The following is a 22,228-nucleotide window of genomic DNA, read 5'->3' on the forward strand; positions in this document are numbered from 1 at the left end:
ACACCAGTTTGAAAATTATTTTTTTACCCCTCAGGGAAGAACTTTGGTTCATGAACAAATGCGCTAATTTATAGTTGGGAGGTGTACCAACACATCTATAATGTCACTTGACTCATTATTTGAAAATTCAAAATTCCAGACATCAAGCTTTTCACATTAATTAAAATTAATTAAAACACCACTTTTTTCACTTGCTTTTTTACTGATGTTGGAACCCCTAATTGAAAATGATAAAACAGGCCACTCCCAGCATCAGAATTGCTCCATACTACATAGTTCCACCGCCATGGAGACCTGGGTTTAATCCTCGGCAGAGCCAAAAAAAAATTCATGAATTTTGGACATCGGCAGAATTTATTGCATAAAAAAATACGCACGCTGATTAATGAGCAGAAAGGTATTGGTGGAAAGTGTTGCAATTCCTGCTGCGTTTTTTTTCTTGCGTATCATTGGCAGATTTTCATCCAATGGGGTCTTTATACCCAATCAGTGTTTTGATAAAAGGTCCGGGTACCAATACCATTCTTGTTTACGAAGTCAGCAAGGACGACGTTTGCAGAGATCCAACGCAGAAAGGTTACGATTTTTCGGCTACTTTACCACGGGAAGAAGACGAAGAAGAAAAAGCAGGTTGTAGCTCATTTTGCCAATGGTTTGCAACCTTATTAGGTTTGTGATTTTTTGTAGGCAACTTTTTTTCGAAACCCACCAGGAAAATGTTTGAAAAAAATATATATCAATAGGTATACCTATATTACGGATCATTATTCGTAGTTATTTTACGTTGATTTGAATTGAAAACTTTTCATTTGGTACGCAATATGGTTTATATTTTAGAAATTAATGTTGCTCAAAAATGTTGATTCAAATTTAGCAATAAATAATTGTCATAGCATCTTTATCTATCTGATTTGTTTTGAAAATGATTCATTCATTGGTGAACGATTTTTTCACCTCTGTGTGAATCTTCATTTTTTTCACCTCCCAAAGAATCAGTCACTAACAAAATCATCTTCAACTCTTATTAGTGGACTTGAAAAAGAAAATGTTTTCGTTGTTTTCTTTCACTGAATTTAATTTCGGGGATATTCAGTGGTTCTCGAATGATTTGTCGATTCTATGCAAATCGTTCGTGAACGAATTCAGTCCAGTTTTTAATTATGAGATTAAAAGTTGCCTAACTTCGTCATGTCGTTTATGGTTTATGCCTGATTCAACTTTTCAGTGATTCGGTCGTTCGCGAACGATCTTTTTTTTCTGTACAAATCGTTAACGAACGAATCATTTGCGATTTTAATTTTTTCATGGATGAATTGAGAATAAATGTTTCATTTTGCTTTGTCGTTTATCATCCGATTTAATTTCAAAATGAATCAGTTGAAGGGCTAATTGTGAAAGTCGCCTTAGTCAGCAGTGATTTTTGTACAAATCAATGAAAACGTTGTTGTCCTTGCTTCAGTGATAATGTAAAAACTTCATGGTCAAGTATTAAAAAAACATCTTCAACTATCCCAGAATACATTACAATACTCATTCTTCCCTTTAAAATTAACGAAATATGAAAAAAAAAAATGTTTAAAGTTGTGTGAACAAAAAAATGACTAAGGCGACTTTCACAATTAGCCCTTCAGTTATTCTCGAATGATTCACCATTTTTGAGCGAATCGTTGGCGAATGAATCAACTACAATTTTTATTTTCGTGTTACTTGAAATATTTTTTCATCTTTTTCGCGCTAAAAATTGCACCCATCTAGGGTTATTTTCATTTCAGAAGTAGAATGGAGTCTTAGCAGGGAACATTTAGCATGTCGTCTGAAAAAAAAAGATCCAACTGACAAAACGGCGGCCATTTCAGTTAACAGATCAGCCGAAATCACGAATTTCGCTTTCTAGCATGGACGATATTCCGACTCGAAGGAAAATCTTTGAACAGGACAAAGCTATGTAGATTGAAAGAGCATGCAAAAATATATCACCTGCGAAAATTTCAGGAGCTAAATTGGATTTTTTCATTGTTGGTGAATTTTTGAAATTCAAATTTGGGTCAAAAATGAGGGGAGAAAATGAAAATTTCACCAAATTAACCGAGAAAGCTGAAATTCGGAATAAATGCTATTTTTGACCCACCGAATAGATTGGAAATGGTTTCGAACCGTTTTGAGCAGTTCTAGAGCCTTTAGAAGATTTTTAAAAGCTCGAGTTGATTCATGATAATACCTGATGGATTATAAAAAAAAATTTTTGAGTAGGGTAGAGGGAATTCAGAGTCACATCGGTATGTTTCAAATCAGAAAACCAACTCAAGTGCTCAGGACAGGCAAGTGTGAAAATCCGTTAAGTAAGTCACTCGAAAAAAGAGTATTTTTATTTTTACATAGATACGTTTTCAGAGTAATTATCTATGTACTTATTAATTTCCCTTTACCTAAAAAATTTCAAGTCCGTCAGTTTGAAGCACACTAACGAACAAGTGTACCTAAACCACGTACAATCTGTATTATGTTGGTAGGATACCAAATTTTAAAATTCAAAATGAAAATGATAATTACCCTGGGTTTAACATGTTTTTTCCTAATGAATGACTCGAACAAAACTTTCCACCATTGGTGCAGCAAACATTAATAATTATACGAATAGGTGGATTTATTTTGTGTGTAAATGTAGACCGATTTTTCAGTAAAACAGGAATGATACTTTGGCGAAAGCTTATAAAATTTGACCAAAAAATTTTGAAATCATACAAATCTTTTAGCACACTTTAGGTCTACAATTCCACTCTCGTGCTCATAATTCGGATAGTCTACACATGCAAAAAAAATGTTGCATTTACATTTCGTGTTTATTGTGTTCGTCGGTAGTTTTTCGTGTTTTTCTGAAGCGTTAACGAAGAAACAATTCCATGATTTGGGATGGTAATACCTACCTACCTATTTTAATTTAATTTTTCACTAAATGAAGTTTCCTAGAATATTATATTAGGTACCTCTACTCGAGTAAAGCTACTCAAATTTGTACCAAATTTCATCAAGTTGGCGCTGAAAAAATAAAAGTTATCTATGTAGGTACCTAAACAATTTTTAATACGCTGAAGGGGATTCAATTTTGCCTCAAATGTGTAATTTTAGAATTATTTTATATGTACTACACAACAGCTCGAAAATCAAAATTTTTTTCATAACAATTATTTTGCAACCGTGAAAAGCTAGTTACAAATATTTAAATTTTTTCTAATCGAATTTCAAAATTTTCAATTAAATCGGAGGATTTGTTGGTACCCGAATGGTAGTTTTTTGGTGGATATACTTACAGGAGTGCATATTTTTAAATTAAATATCAAATTCCTTCATTTTTGTTTTACAGTGCAGATATATGCTCATACGAAAAAGAATTGGAAAAAATTTGCGCCAGTCGAAGATCATGAAGATCATCCCTAAATGTTCATCAGCGTATAGAAACTGACAGCATGACCAAGTTAAGCAAATGTGAAAAGAAACAGGTAGAACTCGAAGACGGAACTTTCACGTATCAGGTGGGAGTGTGCTACATTAGCGATAATCATCAGAACGAATGCATAACAAAAGGTCCGGATAAAAATACCTTGTATGTATTTCAAATGACGGCCAATGGTGTGTGTCGTGGAAATCCAAGCCAGTATCCATATACACTTCCCGAAAAGAAAGGGATTATTTTTTCCCTCTTTGGTTGGATTTGCTGCTGTTTTGGAGGTTCGTGAATTATTTACCAAATCGTATTGTTTTCATAACCGAGTAATAATAAAGAAATTTGAAAATTCAAGTAGCTATCGAGTATTTTATTTCTTTTTTTAATATCTATCTAATCGAAATCAATGCAGCTAGAAATCTCCAGATTGATAAGTAATTGAAATAAACGGATACAATCATTGGAAAATTTGATAAAATTCAATTTCAACATCGAACTTAATCCGAAATTTGAACAGGTATTACTTATATAGGGTCATTCCACGAAAATTAGACCAAGAAGTGGTAGGGGGGTTCGGCAATTTCATTGAAATTTTTCCTGTAGAAAGACATTCCGAAGGGATGACCAATGGCGCAAATCGCAGCTCTGTAGCTCATTTTTAAAGGCACTCAGGGGGTGTCAAAGTTTTCAGTGAACCTAAAATATCATCCATTTCAGCAGTGGATTACTCGATAACCGCGATACCTACCAAAATGGAACTTTTTCCCATAGTTAGAGGGTTTGAAAGGCTTTTTGGTGATATCATAAAAATCAGTGTTGCCACTTTTTTTTGTACAAAAAATTAGCTCAAAAAGTTTCAAAACGTAGTTTTCGTATCGTTTCGACTCTCAAAAATTCTGAAAAAAATATTATTATAGACAACATTTCATGCTGAACAACATATTAAAAAATTGGGATGGTATCGTGTTGCAAAGTTGATTTAAAAAAAAATTCAAAGTTCGCGAAAAAATGCAATTTTTTGATTTAAAACCTGAAAAAAGTTTTGATAGGTGAAATTGACCCATTTGACCCTATTTTCACGTACTTATCTGTTGAAAAAGTTGAAAAAATCCTTTCACTCAATAAAATGAACTAATCACAAAAAAAAAATCAAAATTCGAAAAGATTCAAAAAGTGAACGAATTTTTATTTTTTTGTTGTGAGTGTAATTTTTATCAACTTTTTCATGAAATACGTCAGAAAAAGGTCAAAATAAGACAACTGAATAAATTTAAACTTTTTTTGATGTTGTAAAGAAATAAAAATTTTTCCAATTCTTGTTATGGGTATTTTTATTTTCAAAATTTTCTTCTTTTCAAAACCTATAAACTTTCAAACAAAGGGAACCTTTGTCACTCCTCACTTTTAATCTTCGATTTGTCTGAAATTTTATTCACCGTTATTTTCACGAATCCGAATTCCCAAACAGAAAATTCATATCACCCACACCACAGAACCAAATTTTCAGCTTCCGAAGATGATTACAGCGTTTTCTGAAATGATTCCAATGTTGTGGAGAAACATATAAATTTCTGCTGGAGGCTTCAGTTTGATCCAAAAATGGTCGCAATCGATTTGTAGAAGGTGAGTTTTAGGGCGTAGACGAAGTTTCGAACTGTTTTCTTCAGAAATGCGCGGTAGGGAACGTTCAATTTGTAAAAAAGTCACCTCGAATTCGAGATTTAACCACTTCTAATCGATTGAAAATATCGACCGGTAGACAGACGACCATGGGAGGCTACACAGGTAGGTCAGTGACCTGAAGAGGCCAGACAGACAGATCAATAATCGTAAGAGGACCAAAGATGCAGACACACGACCTGAGTCAGACCGACGGATTAATAGCCTTTAGACGATTTTGGGAGGCTAGACAGATACGCCACCAGTGACCTAGAGAGTTCGGACACATGGGTCAGTGACCTCAAGAGACCAGAGCGACAGAAAGAAAGACCATCTTGGGAAGTCAGACAGAGGATCGGCCAATGGCTTTAAGAGGACAAACAGACGCAGGCAGACAACCCAGGAAGGCTAAACAAGTAGGTCAGTGACCTTGATCAAAATCCTATCATTTAAAAAATTCTGAAAGGAAAAATGTAGGTACGTATTTCATTAATACCTACCCACTCTTTAAAATGACACGAGCAAGACGTGTATAACAATTCGTTCAGATCTAAACTTCATCTAAAGTAAAAATAATTCAGAAATACAAAAATTTCAAAAGTTTACGAACTCTTAAGGAAAATGGTTATGCAATCTATCTTATGTTGCTGACGTTCTGGTGGCATAATTCTATATTTACAAGGCGTACAAAAAAAGGCATGTTATGCAACCTCATTTAAAACACAAATAATGACTTTTTTCAACGTTACTGAATGATGGATAACGCTCGTGGTCCAGCTTCGGGTGATTTTCTTTCTTCGAAGGTGAATTAGCTACAGATCGATTACTAATCTGATTGTGAGATCTGAATTTCAAGCTTTCTAGCTCAAAGATGGACAGGAAAAATTGCAGATTCATGGAACTGTCTGCTTTGGTTTATCGATGAACTTCAAATACCTATCACGATTTTAATGAATTTTTATGAAAGCAGAGTGGTTGTCGCGAGAAAGTAAAAGCGACAGAAAAATCAGAGAATTTACTAATTTTTACTTACATTGCTCGTGATGTTCTTAGAATCTCCAAAAGATCAGTTCTTCGTAGGCAAAGGAATGAATTTGTGAAGGTGAATCAGTTCATACCTAAGTTTCAGCTTGAATGATCATCAAAAAAAGAATAATACCACATTTTTCTCTGATCGAATCAGCTCGAACAATTGAACACTATTACTACAGCACTCCACAATATAAAACATCACCATACCATTCTTCATTTAAAAAAAAAAAATTGCGCGAACATTTCACATTGGGTAGGAGTGAAAAATGTTCTTGTTTATTTGCGAAACATCGTCAAGTTTCAAGTTTCAAATTAAAATTGACAAGCATGACGAATTGTATGGTGTACCAATTGAGATACTTACACTACACATTACCTGGCCCTATACCTACGCAAAATACAATTTTTTCTTTTTCACTGTTAAAATTGTTTTACGCTGTGGCTACTAAATCAGGTTATATGCTTTTCCCCGAAATATTCGTAGAAAAATCCCATCACAATTTTTCATTCATTTGCGAAACACGACTATCGAGACTTTCGAAAACCTATTCCAATAAAATTGCATTAGATTTTTCTCATTTCACGAAAAAAAAAACGACCGCAGGCTGAGATCCAAAATTTAGCCTCATTCGCAAGATCAATCGAGTCCGGCGAACTTGACATAAAATTTTGAAACCATTTCAGAAAACGCATACAAATTTCAATCAATGTAGGACGGTACTATCAAGTCCTCCCATCTGTCTATAGATCCGGCGTCTAACGGTCTAACGTCTAAGCTCGAGGGAAAAATACGCGTATCTTATACTATATGAGTAGGCAGAAGTACACTCAACATGCTGTACAGCAAAATACGAGAAGTTTATTCGACAACCGAAAACGTCACTGTACAGAGTATAAAAATGTGCATAGATGGTGGGCTTGTTCCCACGATAATAGAAAATTTTCACCGTCTCATATAGGTAGGTATTATAATATCCTTACTACACCAAAGATCCGGATGAATTCAGACACTCGTATGCCTCCGAGACTCTCCGGTAACAAATTTGACCAGAGAATCGAGATTTTTAGTATTTTTTTCCACCAACGCGTGTGCATGATGTCATTAACGTGTCGTTAAATCACGAACTTACGCCTACATCCTACAGTAAAGCTTTCTGGACCTTCCCAGATGGTGATAATTTTTTGAACTTCGAGTAGGTATTTATTTTGAATTATTTTTTTACGAAGAATGTTTCATTTTTGATCATTATCGATTTTTCTATAATTTTTAAAGTGATTAAGTAAAGGTAGAATTCCGTTTTATTAAAAAAAAAAAAAAAAAAAAAAAAAAAAACACCTAAAGAACTACCCACAATTTTTTTTCAAGAGAATGTGTTTTTTCACTTTTTTTAAGTCACAGATTTATTTTTAAACACAGTCAAGTCAGCTAAATTTTTTCTTCACATTCAGAGAGTGAGAACGAAGAAAAGAAGAAAGAAATGGTTAATGGAATGGGTTTTATTGTCCGAATATAGCATACCTATTCCAGTGGATTTTAATAAAATTCTAAAATCCTTCTACAGGGTAAAACGTTTGCAACATGGATCATTATTGCCATTTAAACATTCAAATACATGCCTAATTTTGAATATTTCACTAAATTTTCAGAATGAAAAATCCACACTATTGAACAGATTTCTTGACCTTTATACGTACGTAGAAAATGACATCAAGATACCTATCTAAGGTATCTATAGTTGCTGCAAAAGGTTCCCATCTTTTGAACGCAGAGGTAAAGCCTTCTATGCTCCTACCACTCAACACTTACTGCATCTGTGTAGTTGAGTTTGCATTTATTCTGTCTGAAGGAGCAAACGTATCTCACTAGTCGGTTTCATTTATAATACGAAATGCGGGACCTGCTTCCCAATATGCAGGGTGGCAACAATTTCAGATAAAATAACACACGCAAAATTTCTACTTCACCTCCCTATAGGGCAGAAACTTTTTGTTCGTTTTTCTCAACGCGGACAAAAAAATTACTAGGGCCACTTTTGAAAAGAGCCCTTCATATAGTCTAATTTTATTAGCGAGAAAACCTCTTTGAAGGGTCTACGTCCGATCTGAACGAGACCACGATTTTTGAAAAGAGAAGGGTCTGAAACCTTCATAGCCAGAATTTTAATAACCCAAAATTGACTTTCCCATTTATGGTGAATTTTTGAAAATTCAAAATTGATCATTTTTGGCGATTTATACATATTAAAAAAAAAAGATCTGAACGAGACCACGATTTTTGAAAAAAGAAGGGTCTGAAACCTTCATACCCAGAATTTTAACAGCCCAAAGTTGACTTTTCCATTTATGGTGAATTTTTGAAAATTCAAAATTGATCATTTTTGGCGATTTATACATACGAGGGAGAATCAATATATAAGTTCACTTTTTTCTGAGAGTGTTTTTAAAAAATTTATTTGAAAAAAGTTACACATATTCTAAAACTAGAGTGGATTTCCTATTTTTTGACGTAATTGCCAAGTAAATCGGGGCATTTGTTCGGGCGTGAGACCTGTTTGAAAATGCCAAGTCGATAGAAGTTGCGTCCAACTAGTGAGACAGCTGTTTTCACTGAGTGCGTCATTCCAATACTTCTCTTCTCCTAGATCTTGTTTCATCAGTCCAAAAGGTGATAATCGCTTGGAGAGATGTTGGACTATAGGGTGGATGGTTAAAAACTTCCCTCTTTAACAATTTCAGTAAATTTTTCGTCTGTTTCACGGATTGAGGGGGTTATGCTTATCACTCAGCTGATAAGGCACCCATCGCACGAATAATTTTCAAAATTTTAGTCTTTTGGTCAAAAATTTCATCAACACTACCATAAGAGATGTCTAATATTTCACTTATTTCCTTTACTTCTGATACCACGATTCTCTAAACTCAATTTTTCGATGTCACTCGCGGATTTGCCCGTTAGAGAACTGCGGGGCCTACCAGCTCTCTTCACATCTTTCACTTTGGACGATCCTCGCTCAAATTTATCGAATCAACGCGCGACCATCGAGTAAGAAATCACTTGCCAATACACTAAAGACACTTTGTTATTGATTTTTTTTGGTTTCGTCCGTTTTAAGTTATGAAATCGGATCGTTGAACGCACTTCGATTTTGGACGGCACATATAAGCTGGCGCAACTTTTAATAGACACTCAATCCGGTTCATGTGAACGAAAGGGGCTGTGTTTGCGGCTAGAGAGGGGGAAACTCACCAAAATCACGTGGTTAAAAGCATTTTGCATTTGGTGCATTCTAAGTCCCTCTCAGAAAAAAGTGAACTTATATATTGATTCGCCCTCGTATTTAAAAAAAAGTAAGTATATTATCTGTTTATTCAGTAAAAATGATGGAAATCGGTTCTGAAACCAATATTATAAACTCCCTCAAACCGAATATCATCATATCTGGCTATTATGAAGTCTTCATAGTGCGATTGTCGATTCCTCTGGAATCCAAAAATTTTTTATGAAGGTATGAAAATGTCATTGTCTCGTAAAAATTGAGTTGTGGCTTATTCTCCACCAGTTTAGAGGGTTCGTTAACATTTGAGCCGATTTCCAGGTAAACATCTCAAGTGGTTTTTTTTTTTACCAGAATTTTTCATTTAGAAGTTATGAGATTGCAAATTTGTTAAAACAAAAAAATTATACTTAGGTAATTCAATTTATAATCAATAAAAGACGAAATAATTAAGTTGAATTGATTCAATTTGAGTAGGGGTAGATGTATGATTAATTTGCAAAGATAAATATTATTTTTAAAATCGGAATTTCTCTGTTAACTAAGTAGGTAAATTTTTAAAATTTGCACGAATGGTCCTATCCAAAACCAACCTTCCCCCCTCCAACACCTCTAAATTCGAATTTCACAATTTCAAACAATTCAGGAACCTTAGGGCTTTACTAATTTTTAATCAATTTTGGAAAAATTGTTTTAACAATTTTGAAAAAAAAAAATCAGAAATCAGCTTTTTTTCAACACAGAAAAATTTTGAATCTGATGAGGCCTCTAAAAGGACTTTAAACTACCACTGATCAATTTGAAACGTCAAAAATGAGTATCCCAGCTAGTTCTAGTTTTCCATGAAAATTTAGAGAAATTCGAACGTTCATTTCCCTATCCTTGGATTTTTGAAATTTATATTGAAGATTATTGAGTACCTAGTACTTGCATACCTCTAAAAAAATGATGAACTTGAAAATTTTCCCCTTCACCCCACCTCTTTGCTCACAACAACAAAAAATACGAGTTTTTTGGGGGAAAAAATCATACTTCAACGAGTTTTGAATGAAAAATGTTGATTCCACCCAAAATAATAAGAGTCTCGTCACATGAATTTTTTTTAAAAAATACACAAGTACTTGTGTAAACTTTTTGAAGTTTTCAAGGATTGAACAACAATAAATGAACCTCAAAATTGTGTTTTAAAACACTCGTGGAAACTGAGATTTTGGCACTGTAGTATCCGTCAAATACCCCCACCTATTCGATTGTTATCTCTACGTACGTAGCAACTAAGTTACCATTTATACTCGAGTATATTATTCTATCATTGTACATAATCATGAATAAACGTATGTGTTATACAAGCGTGTTCGAGTTCCTACAGTGGCGACGAGGATTGAAAATGTAATTTTTTCTCTCAAAAGTAATCAATGTTTTGTTCGAATGATCGTTTTGTTCAAGCTCAAGTTCGAATTTTTAAATCAAACTTTCAAAATGTGTAATCAAACGTAATTGTCGCGTAATTAATTCGAATCAAAGTGTTACGTGAACAGTTCGAATATGTTCGTTATCTATGTGCGATATCATCGTTAAAACGTGCACACCATGTCTACAATTACGGCAGATGATCTCGAGAAAATTCTTCAGCGCCAAGAGGCTAGCTTTATGAAAGCACAGCAGGTAATGCTAGAAAAAGTCCTCGCAAATCAACCAAAAACCAGTGCATCCGGGAATACGTTACCATCAGGTGTATTCATTACCAGCTTTGAGAATTTCAACGAAAAATCTGAATCATTCACCCACTACAAACAGCGATTCGAAAATTATGCAACCAGAAAGGGTTTGAAAATCAAAGAAGATGATAGCGATTTCGCCAAGCTATTACTTGATTCGATTGGCGCGAAGTATTTTACGATGATAGCTTCTCTCGCATCTCCGAAAGCTGTCGAATCACTCAAGTATACTGAATTAATCGAGTTACTTGATGGCTATCTAGCACCAGCTCGTAATGTTCTCGTAGCTCAGCACCAGTTTCTTTCAAAATATCAAAACGAAAACCAGTCGATTAGCGAATACGTCGCTTCATTACGCAGTGAGCTACATGATTGCAAATTTACGTCACCTTGTGATTGTAAAGTTTCGATTTCGGATATTTTTCTTCGAGCTCAATTCATCCGAGGACTGCGTGATAATTATATTCGAGAACAATTACTCCAGTCATCAGAGGAAGCATTCGATTCAACTATCAAAAAAGCGATCGCCTTAGAAGCATCTAAGAATGATTCGAAACAAATTTCAACGAATGGTCCAGCTCCGAAACCAGAGAACGTAAACAAACTCCAGTCAAATCAACATCGTTCCAGATCGAAATCGAGATATAATCAAACTAATCGCCAGCAGCAAAGTGGCAAGCCGAATAACGATTACAAAGACCAGAAAACCAACCATCGTGCTCCTTCAAAAACAAGAATTCGAATCAACTACAAAGAGCTAGGTATCGATGGCTTGTGTTTACGTTGCGGATGAAATAATCACGCTGTTCGTGATTGTACTGTGGAGCAGGCTAAATTGAAATGCGATCTATGTAATAAAACCGGTCACGTGAGTAAAGTATGCATCACATCGTTACTAAGAAAACATCGTTCGAATAACCATACCAGTGTTAAAAATATCCAGAGTCAGTTCGAATTCGATTCCCATACTTACCATATCGAAGAAGTCTACAAATGCAAAGACGGAGGTGAAGATGATCGTTATTTCATCTACGTCAATATCGAAAATAATCCAGTGATGATCGAAGTAGACTCAGGTTGCAGATACACGTTGATACCACGCCAGCTGTATAATGAACTGAATATTAATCGAGATCTAGAGCCTACTACTGTGACGCTCCGAGCCTATACCAGTGATGTGTTCAAACCAGATGGAAAAGTCACAGTTTCTGCATCTTACAATGGGAATACGATGCAAGAAGATATCTACGTTGTACCAGACCAGTATGCACCTGTGTTAGGCCGAAATTGGATCAGAGGTCTAAAAATCAAACTTGAAGAAATCGATGAGAAAAATTCTCTTGATATTACTCCTGATTCGATCAATAACGTCAGTTCGAACGATATCGTTGACCAATTCAAAGACCTGTTCGAAAGTAAAGTTGGTTGCGTTCCGGACTACAAAGTGCACCACCAGCTCCGAGAAGGTGCCAAACCAGTGTACCACAAAGAACGTCCGCTACCCTATGCCTTATCAGAACTCGTTGAAAAGGAACTCAATGATCTAGAAGCAGCCGGTATTATCACAAAAACGGAAACGAGTGATTGGGGTTCTCCGCTAGTCGTTATCTTAAAAGCGGATGGAAACGTTCGACTTTGTGTAGACTACAAAATCAGCGTAAATAAAGTTCTGAAAGATGCACATTTTCCTATCAACAAGATCGACAAAACTCTACACAAGCTGCGCAATGCGAAGTATTTCTGTCGGCTAGACCTATTCAAGGCTTATCTACATCTTATGGTAGATGACGAATCGAGCGAAATTCAAACGATAACAACGCCATTTGGCACATTCAAGGTAAATCGACTATCGTTTGGAATCAAGACAGCTCCGGCCGAATTCAATCGTTTCCTTCATCGAATTTTAAAGAAACTTCGTAATGTCATCTGGTACTTCGATGACATCGTTGTGTACGGAGCTACGTTAGAAGAATGTCGAGCAGCACTTATCGAAGTTCTGAAAGAACTACAAAAATTCAACTTACATCTAAACGCCAGCAAATGCGTATTTTTCGCCGAAAGTATCGAGTATTTGGGACACATCGTTGAATTCAACAAAATCAAGAAATCGCCTTCAAAAGTTACAGCGATTACGCAGATGCCAATCCCAAATGGCGAAGAAGAAGTCCGTAGATTTGTTGGTATGGTGACACATTATTCGAGATTCATTCCCAACCATTCTACGTTGACAGCACCGTTACGTAAATTGCTCAATGAAAAGACACCTTTCATTTGGGATAATGATGCTCAAATTGCGTTCGAATGTCTAAAGCAAGAAATTGCCAGTGATCGAGTACTCACACCGTTCGATCCTAGCTTACCAGTCCGACTCGCTTGTGACGCAAGTCCAGTTGGAATAGCCGGAATTTTATCACACATCATCGATGGTAAAGAGCATCCAATTGCGTACGGTTCCAGAGCATTAACCAGTGCTGAGAAAAATTACTCGCAGCTAGATCGAGAAGCTCTCGCGATTGTCTTCGCAGTAAAGCACTTTTTCCAGTACCTCTTTGGACGAAAATTCCAGCTCATCAGTGACAATCGTCCGCTTACTCGAATTTTTCATCAAGATGCTTCCCTACCAGAAATGACGTCAGCTCGATTACAAAGATATGCTGCGTTTTTATCAAGTTTCAATTACGAAATCATCCATAAGAAGGGAGATGAAAATGTTCACGTCGATTGTTTATCTCGCGCTCCAGTTCCTATTGCGCCAAATTATATACCCGATTCGATTGGCGAAGAAGTTCATCAAATTCTACTCACCAGTGTACATCAAATCTCTTCGAATACCCTTACGTACGATGGAATCAAAAGCGAATCTGCAAACGATAACGAAATCCAACAAATCATTCGAAATTTACAATCAACTAGTGATGCAGACAGCTTATTCACGATCGATGACGGTGTAGCTTACAGAGGTCACCGAATTGTTATTCCTGAGTCCCTTCGACAAATTGCTCTCAATGAACTCCATCATACGCACATCGGAGTAACAAAAATGAAACAGTTAGCTCGGAAATATCTATACTGGAAAAACATCGATAAAGATATCGAGCGTATGGTGAGAGACTGTGAAAAATGCGCCGCAGCTCAGAAAAGTCCTGCAAAAGCTCCATTACACCCTTGGGACGAGCCTAGCAGCAATTGGCAGCGCATTCATATCGATTATGCCGGTCCTTTTCAAGGGTATCATTTTCTAGTCGTTGTCGATGCGAAATCAAAATGGATGGAGGTTGGCTGCCAAAGAAATGCACCCTCTTCCGAATCAACTATCGATATGCTGAATCAAATTTTTGCTCGAACTGGATTCCCTGAAATAATCGTTTCAGACAACGCTACTATCTTCACCAGCGAAAAATTTTCGAATTATTGTAAAAATCGAAGTATTTCTCAGAAATTCATCGCTCCGGGTCATCCTGCTACCAATGGGCTAGCAGAAAGAAACATTCAAACTCTGAAGAAACGTTTATCTTCAGCAGACGAATCTCAGCCAATGAACGAGAAATTACAACAAATTCTAATGCGATATCGAGCAACGCCGTTGAAAAATGGAAAATCTCCAGCTGAGTTATACCTGAATCGAAAATTACGCATTCAATTAGACGCGATTTTTCCAGTTAAACCAGAACCAAATATCAAATCGAATTTCAAAGGAACGAGTCATTTTCAACCTGGAGATCATGTTCAAGCACGATATTATTCGAATAATAAACCTCAATGGCGTCCAGGAGAGATTGTCCAGAAAATGGGAAATCTCCATTATCTAGTCGAGTTCGATACCGGTTACAAAATCAAACGACATATCAATCAGCTCCGACAAGGTTCGCGGAAAGTGGCATTTGCGGATGAATCAGTACCTGAAGTAGTTGAACCTCATCGAACGCGGAAACCGCAGTTGACTCCGTTACGAGGAATTCTATCTTCAAATACATCAGATACAGATGCTGTACCAGCACAATCGAGTCAAAATCAACAAGGAAGACGTCCGCCTCCAGTTATGCGTCAACTATCTTCAAGGGAACGTAAAAGGCCGAGATATCTGGACGATTACGTTCAATAATTTGTACATACTTTATTCGAATATTTTTCTATTTATTTTCTACTATTTTTTTGATCATTTTTTCGATCATTTTTCTATGTTTTTATTTATTCTATTGTGTTTATTCAATTCTATTTATTCTATTTTCTATTTATCAATTTTTGAAATTTTTGCGCAAGGGGAGACTGTAGTATCCGTCAAATACCCCCACCTATTCGATTGTTATCTCTACGTACGTAGCAACTAAGTTACCATTTATACTCGAGTATATTATTCTATCATTGTACATAATCATGAATAAACGTATGTGTTATACAAGCGTGTTCGAGTTCCTACAGGCACGTACCACTCCTGGTCTGTCGAACATTTTCCTACAGTTTGGAATTCAGGACAACCCCCCCCCCACCCTCCTCCTTTGAAATCCCTGGGGGCTGCACAACTAAATTAGCATCAAAATCATTATTTTCATCCTAAAATACAGAGATTTCAGTATGCTACACGCGACTTCTATCCCATTTTCTCCAAATTTCAGTCAGGCACCCCCCCCCCTCCCTCTGGTGCATGGACACCAAAATTGATCCAAAATTTGAATTCTGCACTAATAATTCATTCGAATAGCATACTTTCAACCAATCTATGAGCAGGTTGCATCGCTCAAGCGTAAAATAGAGAACATTTTGATTTTTAAAAACAAATGGTTAACCAAAATGGCGGCCATTTTGTAAGCAGGGTCACTGTTTTTTGAGTAAGGGGCAACAAATGTTCCTTAGAACTCTTCCTCCCTCCCTCCAAAAAAATTACCCGGAGGATTGACGGGACGGGGTGCAATAGATTCCTATTCACCTCCCCCCCCCCACTTTATATGTAGTATTATCCTTGTTTTTTTCGAAAATTCCAATGATAAAAGTTATCGATAATTGAACTAAAAAAAAAAAACTTACCCAAAGCAATTAAAAACTCGTCCAAACCTCTCGATTTCGAGTCCATTCACCATCTCGATTCCTGCAAAACAACAATAAAAAAAAATCAATTAAAAAAACACGCCACTATACACCATCCAAAAACCATAATAATTTTAGTAAAATTAATTCCAACAGTTATCGCGACTAATAAATTAAACCCATCGTAAAAACAACCCACTCCTTATACACATCGTTCTAAGAGAAGATATCGCTCGACATTGGTTCCTTGGCCAGAATCACTTACGCGGATCAGATTAAAGTTTAAGGTTACTCGAATATAAAATTCTGACGAAAAAAACCCACCATAAGGTAATTACGCAGGCTTTAAAACCATTTTAAAAAATTACTCGACGAAATTTAATGCAAATTACTTTTACTTAGATAGTTTTAACGTTGCGATTACTTAATCCTTATTAAAGTGTACAAAGATTATAACGACTCATTAATTTAAAATGACTAACATCAAAGTGAAAAAGCTTTTGCGGTTTTTCGCTTCTTCTTTTTTTTTCTTACTCCCGACTTTTTTTTTTTTTGTAATTTTCTTCTCTTATATATGAAGAAGAAATAGGTAGCGATGAGAAGACAGAGACGTAAGAAGGGAATGTAAAAAATTCATACACTAAAATCGTAGTCACGCTTTTAGTACGTCGTTTTTATTCTTATTTCTTCTCTCTGGTCTTTTTCACTATCCCTTTCCTCCTTCCTTTACCGAGCTGTATACTTAATTTTGGTTCAAATACAACCGCAACTTTTTAGCAGTTCGAAACAGAGTTGTGTATTTCATAATGTTGACCCTCTTATAATATTAGCTCGTACTTTGGAACGTAAAAGATAAAAAGACCGCGATGAGAGCAACTTTTCAAAACTCTTAATGACTCGAAGACTAATCTACAGAGGTAAGTAGCTGCGAGTATTTCTTTTAACTTTTGATAATACTTATCGACACTTTGTCATCGCCGCGATGACTTCGTCTTACGTTGAGTTGTTCCATTAAAAGATTATAATTGTGACATTTCCAGCTACCATTCGACTCCCGCCAAAGTAGTCCTGGTCCATCTTTTAACAATGAATCGATTTCATTCATACTTCGCACCTCTTCAACTCACTACTTTGTACAGTTTACAACACAAAAAAAATCTTCATTCATAAATCTGTCCACCTGCTAAACCAATTCCATTCCACTTTACTCGAATTTCGAACATATAATGGTTCATTAGACGATCGCACGCAGCTCTACATTTAAAAAGACGACAGCATCGCGCGTTTCAATAAAAACACGTGTTTTTTCCCTTTTCTTTTTTTTTTTCAATCAACGCGCCGCTCTCGAGTGAATAAAAGGCGAAGAAAAGTAAAAGATTGTAGACTAGGATCGAGCCCAGGGTAGGTAATTTTTCACAAACACAACAACACGACGACATTGCCATTGATACTGCTGCGTATATAAATCAACATTCGACGACTTGACGAGTTAAACGAATCAGCGGCTAATGGTTTTTCAAAGGTCTAAAAGCCAAATGTGTAATACGAGAATGCAGCATAACGCTTCGGTAATTTCCAAGTGGCGAATTATCCGCCATATAAATGCTACTATAGTAGTACGTTCATCGTTCTACCTAATTCGCTCTTATTTTCAAGTCGTTCGGGCAGGCTCCTAGCATAATATACCTCTTAAAAAGATAAAACTACAATACACTATTTTCTAGGATAAGAAGATGAAGGAGAAGAAAAAAAAAGAAGAAGACGAGAATGAAAGCGAGAAAGAAGGAGAGAAAAAGGACTAAATCTACGACCACTTGAAATGTCTACTTTATTGAATATACAGTACTATGGGCAATTGTATATGTAGGTAGAAGTACTTGGCAGATAAGAAGGAATTCGCTGAGCCATTTGTGATTAAATAAATTCGATCAAGTACCTACCTTACGAGTATTATACGTACGATAGACGTAGGTACGAGTACGTGTCTATTTATTTTCACCTTAGGTATATTGCATTCGAAATGGATTGAGGGTTGATTTAATCGTGAAATTTTTTCAAACTGGTATCTACTAATTCTTATGGTACGAGTAGTTCATTGAAAGGGTTGAAGTGGCGTCTTTCTTTCAATAAGGAGAAGGAACGGAAGGGGAATCCTAATCTTAGAAATTACTGGAGAAAAAATCTTGGAAAATTCCATACGAAATTGTGCAGTCAGTAGATAATTTATTCTTATTCCGTTTGGAACATCGCGAGGGATTTAGGAAAACTGAAGCAAAATTGCAATAGGAGTGAGATGGAGGTGATAATTGGAAAGAATCATGCTCCCTCTCCTTCTCCTTCTTTTTTTGGGGTGGGGGGAGGGAGGGGTATTTTTGGTTTATATTAACCTCAAGAAGATGACAGGAAAAGATTGTGCAAGAAGTGGACATATGGAAAGGAACATTTTTGGGCACGAAAAGTGTGGAATTTTGGTAACCAATGATTTGATGCGTATGAAAATTAATAAATTCTGCGCACATTTTTTTTTTTCTTCGTTGATACTTATACTCAGTTACTCGTAATATTCAAGTTATAATTACACTCGAACTTCAATGGTGGTCGTAAAATACAAAAATTTCACTTTTTTTGAAAAAAATTGTCGATTAAATTTTTTTAATTTCGGCTTTTTTAACCAACATGAGAAGATTTTGTGCAAATTTTCATCTAAATTGTCATATTTTAAGAGTGATCAAAAAATTTAATTTCTTGAATTTTTTCATATTTTTGATAAAAAAAAAATAATATGCAAATTGTTTTTGCAAAATTTTACGGTTTTTCATCAGTTTATCAAAGTTTAAATTCAGATCTGGGTAGTTAATTCTGAAAATGTTCAAAAAGATTTTGCATACAATTTCGAAGTTTTTAATCGGACATTTCTTACAGACGACCTGACAACGGAATACTTATTACGAGAATATATTTTTTTTCAACAGTAGGAGAACACAAAATATACAGCCACCTAATCGCAAAATTACGAGTTTCACAGAGGGGGGGTTCAAAGGTCTTGAAATTTCGATTTTTGGGCAACTTCGACAAATAAAAAAAATAGAAAAATGTGCTTAAAATATACTTACTTACCTAGTTATTCTCGGAACATATCAAGTGTCAAAAAGGTCATTAGTCTCATAAGTAAATACGTTTTGAGTCCCCAATTTTTGACAAAAATTTGACAAAAATGTCCAAGAACAGTCGAAAAATGTGATTGGGCAGCTAAAACTTTAGAAATCATCTTTTTTAGGGCGCGATTTCGAGTCTGCGTACCCAATAAAGTATGTTTGAGGCTCAAAATTTTCGAAAAATTCTTCAAAAATGGTCAAAGAATGTGACTGGACAGCTGCAACATTCGGAATCATTTTTTATAGGTAGTCACAAATCGAGTTTCTTAGGCGGGTATTCTTTGGGCCCTAAATTTTCAAAAAAAAGTGTCCAAAAATGGTCGAAAAAATTGGATTGGGCAAATGGGCGGGCTACAACATTGGTCGTCGTCGTCGTAGTCGCGCTCCTTTACAGGAGATAGCGTATATGTCCATCTATATTAGCCGGTATCTAGCGTATCTAATTGTTTCTTTCAGGGTCTTGCAGGGGGAGTTGGTCGGTGAGTTTGTTGTTAACAGTTCCGATCGTTTCCTCCCTCTCGTCGATCTTCCTTGGATTTTCCCCTGTACCGCTAGCATGAAAATACCGTTTTCTCGTATTTTATGAGCTAAATACTTTAGCTTTCTGTTTTTGATGTCTTCAACTACGACTTTCCGCTCCTCTCCTATTCTTGCTAGTACTTCCTTGTTGGTAACGAAGTCCTTCCATGAGATCCGTAGTAGCCTTCGATAGCACCACATCTCAAAAGCGGATACTTTCTTCTCGCATTCTGCACTCATGGTCCATGTTTCGCAGGAATACTTCAGAACGGTCCATACGTAGCATCGCATAATTCTCTTCCTCAGATCAATACTCATCGTTCGATTTCCCAGCACATTGGCAAGCTTGTTGAAAGCAGTCTTTGCCATTCCAATCCGTGATTTGATTTCTTTATGATCTCTACCATCGTTGTTTATCAGTGCTCCAAGGTACCTGAATTGCTTTACATTTTCAATTTCTTGTGATCCGATGTTGATTTTGACCTCTTTATCATCTCCTTTCGTAAATCTCATCACCTTGGTCTTGCCTGCATTTATTTTCATTCCATATTTTAATCCAGCACTGTTGATTTGGTTGATCATTTTCTGCATCTGCGCCTCTGTCTCAGCAAGGATCACTTTGTCGTCTGCATAACTTATTTCATTTATTCTCTTGCCGTTGATCTTGAATCCCATTCGTTCGATTCGCGCTTCTCTCATTATTTCTTCTGCGTACACGTTGAACAACCTGGGTGAGAGGGGGCATCCTTGCCTCACACCTCTGTTTATTCCACATCCGTTCTCTGAGTACTCAGTTCCAATCTTGATGTTAGCGCTTTGCTCCCAGTACAGGTTCTTGATTATTTGCAGGTCTTTGTTATCGATATTGTATTTTTCCAGGATCTCCAACATCTTCTCATGGTTGACACGATCAAATGCTTTTTCATAATCGACGAAGCAAGCAATGATTTCCCTATTTGCATTCAGTGCTCTTTGAATGATCACTTTCAGCAGGGCAATTGCATCTCTCGTCCCTTTTTTTGCTACAAAGCCATATTGTGTTTCACTTAGATTTTCATCTATCTTCTTTTCAATTCTGGCATTTATGATGGAGAGTAGTAGCTTCAGTGCGTGGCTCATCAGTGCGATGGTTCTATATTCAGAGCATTTTTGCGAGTTGTTCTTTTTTGGTATTGGTACAAAATTTACTGCTTTGAAGTCCTTAGGCAGAGTGCCTTCATCGTATATCTTGTTCATTATCTTCAGCAGCTCCTTTTCATACTCTGGTGTTAAATGTTTGATCAAGTCTGCTGGTATGAGATCTTCTCCCACTGCTTTGTGGTTTCTGGCTCGCTTCACAGCATTCCTCAGCTCCCACATTTCAATTTGTGGTGCCTCTTCTGTGGATGAAACTGCAAATTGAGCCGGACGTGTATCATCTCCATACAGTTCTTGTATATAGCTGATCCAGACCTCTTCAGTTTCTTGATTGGTAACACAGTACTTTCCGTCTTTTCCTCGCATATATGCTATTCCACTTCTCCTTTTCTTGTGGGTGGCCATCATCTGCTTCACTTTGGTATGCATTTCTCTAGAGTTGTGCCTTTTCTCCAGATCTTCTATTTCTTGACACTTCTCCTCATACCACTTGTTTTTGGCCATTCTGCACATTCCCATGATCTGATTATTCATCACTGTGTATTCATTACTTGGTCTGTTTGCTTGTCTTCGTTCTTCCATCAGATCCAGTATCTCTTGAGTCATCCATGGTTTGTGTTTTCTTCTTCCTTTGAATGGAATAGACTTTTCTGCTGCTGTTTTAACCTTTCGCTTCCATGTTTGCCACTTTTCTTCGATACCTTGTTCTTCTTCCAACCTGTCTTCCTTTTGCTTTTCCAGTTCTTCTTGGAATTTCTTTTGAACTTCTTTTGATTTGATTTTTGCAATGTCAAGTTGTTGGTATCGTTCTTTGCTCTTCTTCTGGCTCTTCAAGACTAGCTGGCATGTACCTACGGTAATTGTATTTTTTAGCCACAAGTCGAGTATTCGAGGGTGAGGGTGATTTTCAGTCTGCACATTCAAACGGATATTTTTGAGCCCAAAACTTTTGAAAGAAATGATAGTCCAAAAATGGTCAAAAAATTGATTGCGTAGCTACGATTTTGGGTATCGTCTTTTTTAGTCACAAGTCGATTTTTTTTGGGGGGGGGGGGGGATTTGAACGTCATTTCGAGTCTGGATACCCAACAGAGTATTTTTTAAGACCTAAAATATTCCACAAATTTACCAAAAATGTGATTGGGCTGCTAAATTTTCTGGAATCACCTTTTTCAGTCAAAAGTTCAGTTTTAAAAGAATCCAAAAGTTGAAGCTGTTCAATCGTATTTTTCAGTGCAAATTTTTAAAATTTTTGGCCCCAAAAAATAC

At 36.2% G+C, this 22,228-nt stretch overlaps 1 protein-coding gene across 1 annotated transcript; it reads left to right on the top strand.

The window, feature by feature from the left end:
• The first annotated feature begins 467 nt into the window (after positions 1-467).
• Positions 468-15,228, top strand: LOC135848397 (uncharacterized protein K02A2.6-like). Its single transcript, XM_065368298.1, has 4 exons — positions 468-669; positions 11,315-11,485; positions 11,531-11,721; positions 11,956-15,228. The coding sequence occupies exons 1-4, from the start codon at positions 468-470 to the stop codon at positions 15,226-15,228; spliced, it is 3,837 nt and encodes a 1,278-aa protein (XP_065224370.1).
• The last annotated feature ends 7,000 nt before the right edge of the window (positions 15,229-22,228 follow it).

This window comes from Planococcus citri, chromosome 5, assembly GCF_950023065.1.
Source record: "Planococcus citri chromosome 5, ihPlaCitr1.1, whole genome shotgun sequence".
Taxonomy (NCBI): domain Eukaryota; kingdom Metazoa; phylum Arthropoda; class Insecta; order Hemiptera; family Pseudococcidae; genus Planococcus; species Planococcus citri.

Coding starts and splice junctions, on each gene's coding strand:
- LOC135848397 (XM_065368298.1), top strand. CDS start 468: ATGGGGTCTTTATACCCAATCAGTGTTTTGATAAAAGGTCCGGGTACC. Junction 670..11,314: donor ATGGTTTGCAACCTTATTAG/GTTTGTGATTTT, acceptor TTACGATGATAG/CTTCTCTCGCATCTCCGAAA. Junction 11,486..11,530: donor ATACGTCGCTTCATTACGCA/GTGAGCTACATG, acceptor GTGATTGTAAAG/TTTCGATTTCGGATATTTTT.